We start from the raw sequence: 1,843 nt of genomic DNA, 5'->3' as shown, positions 1-1,843 counted from the left end.
GCTATGAATTATACATATGATATTGTATACTTCTTTGATACAGAAATTAATTGAAATAAATATAAAACGTGCATGCAGGATATGTGAAGTAGTTCAGCTCATAAATTACGACTTGTAAGGAAAGTAATATTTTAATTAGAAAACAGAACTCACCCTCCATAACATAAACGATGGAGCCAACATCCCCCTCGCGTATGATAGTAGATCCAGCGGAGAACGTGACAGGGTACATACAGTCGACAATCTCGCGGATCTGAGTCAGCTCCAGATTCTTCATGAAGTCATTATCCAAGATAGCAGCCTTGATTAACTCACGAGACCTTCAAAATAATAATTTCGTTTCCCATTATATTAAGAATTGTATCCTTGAGTAATAATGTAGCTGAAGAATTGTAGAAAATCATTCGTACAGAAGATATGAAACAGTTTTAAATGTAATGAACTAGCAGGACTGTTTACGTATAGTTGAGAAATCTGATTAAATAATTTGGGAAAGGCAATAAGTAATTTCCATAATTAATTCGATTTAAATAAATCTTTTAAGAAAATCTTGAAACAATTTGAAAAATGAAGAATACTTTAATAATTGTATAAAAATAATTAGAGAAATGATTTTGGTAAATGGTAGGAAAATTAATTTAGGAAATGCATAAGACGTCGTATTAAATATTTGGCACAGTTTAGAGAATATTTAATACGTCTTCATAAAAGATAAGACAGTTTTATATATAATAAGAAAAGATAGAATGATATTGATGATACTATTCTCTCATCTACCTTTGCGTTTTTTGAAATTTAACTATCACCCCACTGTCTTTACCAATGGGCTCCGCGGATATCGCCTGTCTCTTAGCCCTGTGGACTTGTTCAGGCGCCAATTTCAGATCGACTATCTGCCTAAACTTATCGATCTCGTTCTCCAAGTATCGAATAGTGACATCACGTTCGTCCAACGCTTTCTCCAGAAATTCTATCACCTCGTCACGACGCCTAAGTGCCTCGGTCCTCTCATAGAGAAGTCGTTTCAAGTCCCTTATCGAGTCCATTATTAAACAGAATCGACGACTGTCCACTTTGATCATAAATGACCGATTTTATTTATCAACTTTGATAAAAAGCAAAATACAATCTTTTCTTATTTATGTCAATAAAAACTTTACGTAATTCAATTCACGTATTTTTAATATTCAATAACGTTTAAAAAATACTAATTAATAAAATAATGCAGACATTTAAAATAAATCAGAGTCCATTATTAGAAATCAATTATTCACTTCGATTCTAGGTATTTTAACTGTTCGTTATTACGAAATCATTATCGCTGGTAATAACGTTTAAAAATAATCACCGAACCATTAATATTAATGCAAAATTATAAAAGCACCGAGAATTTTCAATGGCCACTTGCCAGTGCGTTTTATCAAAACGTTTGCCACGGTTCGCACTGTCACTGGCGAACGATGGAGGATTTGGGACGAGTACCAGCACCTGAAAGGTTCACCGTGAAACTGAACGCGCATGGATTAGGCCTAGGCCAACCGAGCGAAGACGCGTGTCGTAACTGACAACGAGGAGGAGGACTACATAGGAATAAGCGGCGTCTATTTCCGAAGTACGCGTAGAGATCGAGGCTTCCTCGAACTCGAAACCAAGAACAAGGGTAAATGGAACGATCTTCCTGTCCCCCGCCCACGTCCCGTCCCGCGGCGTCAATAAAAAATCCATTTAAAATCGAGTGAAATTGACATTGTTAACAGCCGTTCTTACGTTTGTGCAGAAGGAATGAAATGATATGAAAAAGTATTCATAGGTCTTTCAGGTCGAAATTCGCATAGAATTGTAA

The 1,843-nt window shown here is 35.6% G+C and overlaps 2 protein-coding genes across 2 annotated transcripts in view; both read right to left on the bottom strand.

Moving 5' to 3' along the window:
- Nucleotides 1-1,843, bottom strand: part of for (cGMP-dependent protein kinase for) — a 29,892-nt gene that overhangs the window by 16,828 nt on the left and 11,221 nt on the right. Inside the window, exon 2 of the mRNA XM_018035850.2 lies at nucleotides 154-320. Coding sequence (XP_017891339.1) covers nucleotides 154-320 — 167 coding nt within the window. The remainder of the gene's footprint in view (nucleotides 1-153; nucleotides 321-1,843) is intronic.
- Nucleotides 740-1,508, bottom strand: LOC113465164 (uncharacterized). The gene has a single exon (XM_026819181.1). It carries the CDS (start codon nucleotides 1,080-1,082, stop codon nucleotides 774-776), a length of 309 nt encoding a protein of 102 aa, XP_026674982.1. The 5' UTR covers nucleotides 1,083-1,508; the 3' UTR covers nucleotides 740-773.

Source organism: Ceratina calcarata, unplaced genomic scaffold, assembly GCF_001652005.2.
Source record: "Ceratina calcarata isolate Rehan_Ccalc_2016 unplaced genomic scaffold, ASM165200v1 scaffold100.2, whole genome shotgun sequence".
NCBI lineage: Eukaryota > Metazoa > Arthropoda > Insecta > Hymenoptera > Apidae > Ceratina > Ceratina calcarata.
Note: the sequence above shows the minus strand (reverse complement) of the source record. Positions and strands in the feature narration are given on the sequence as shown.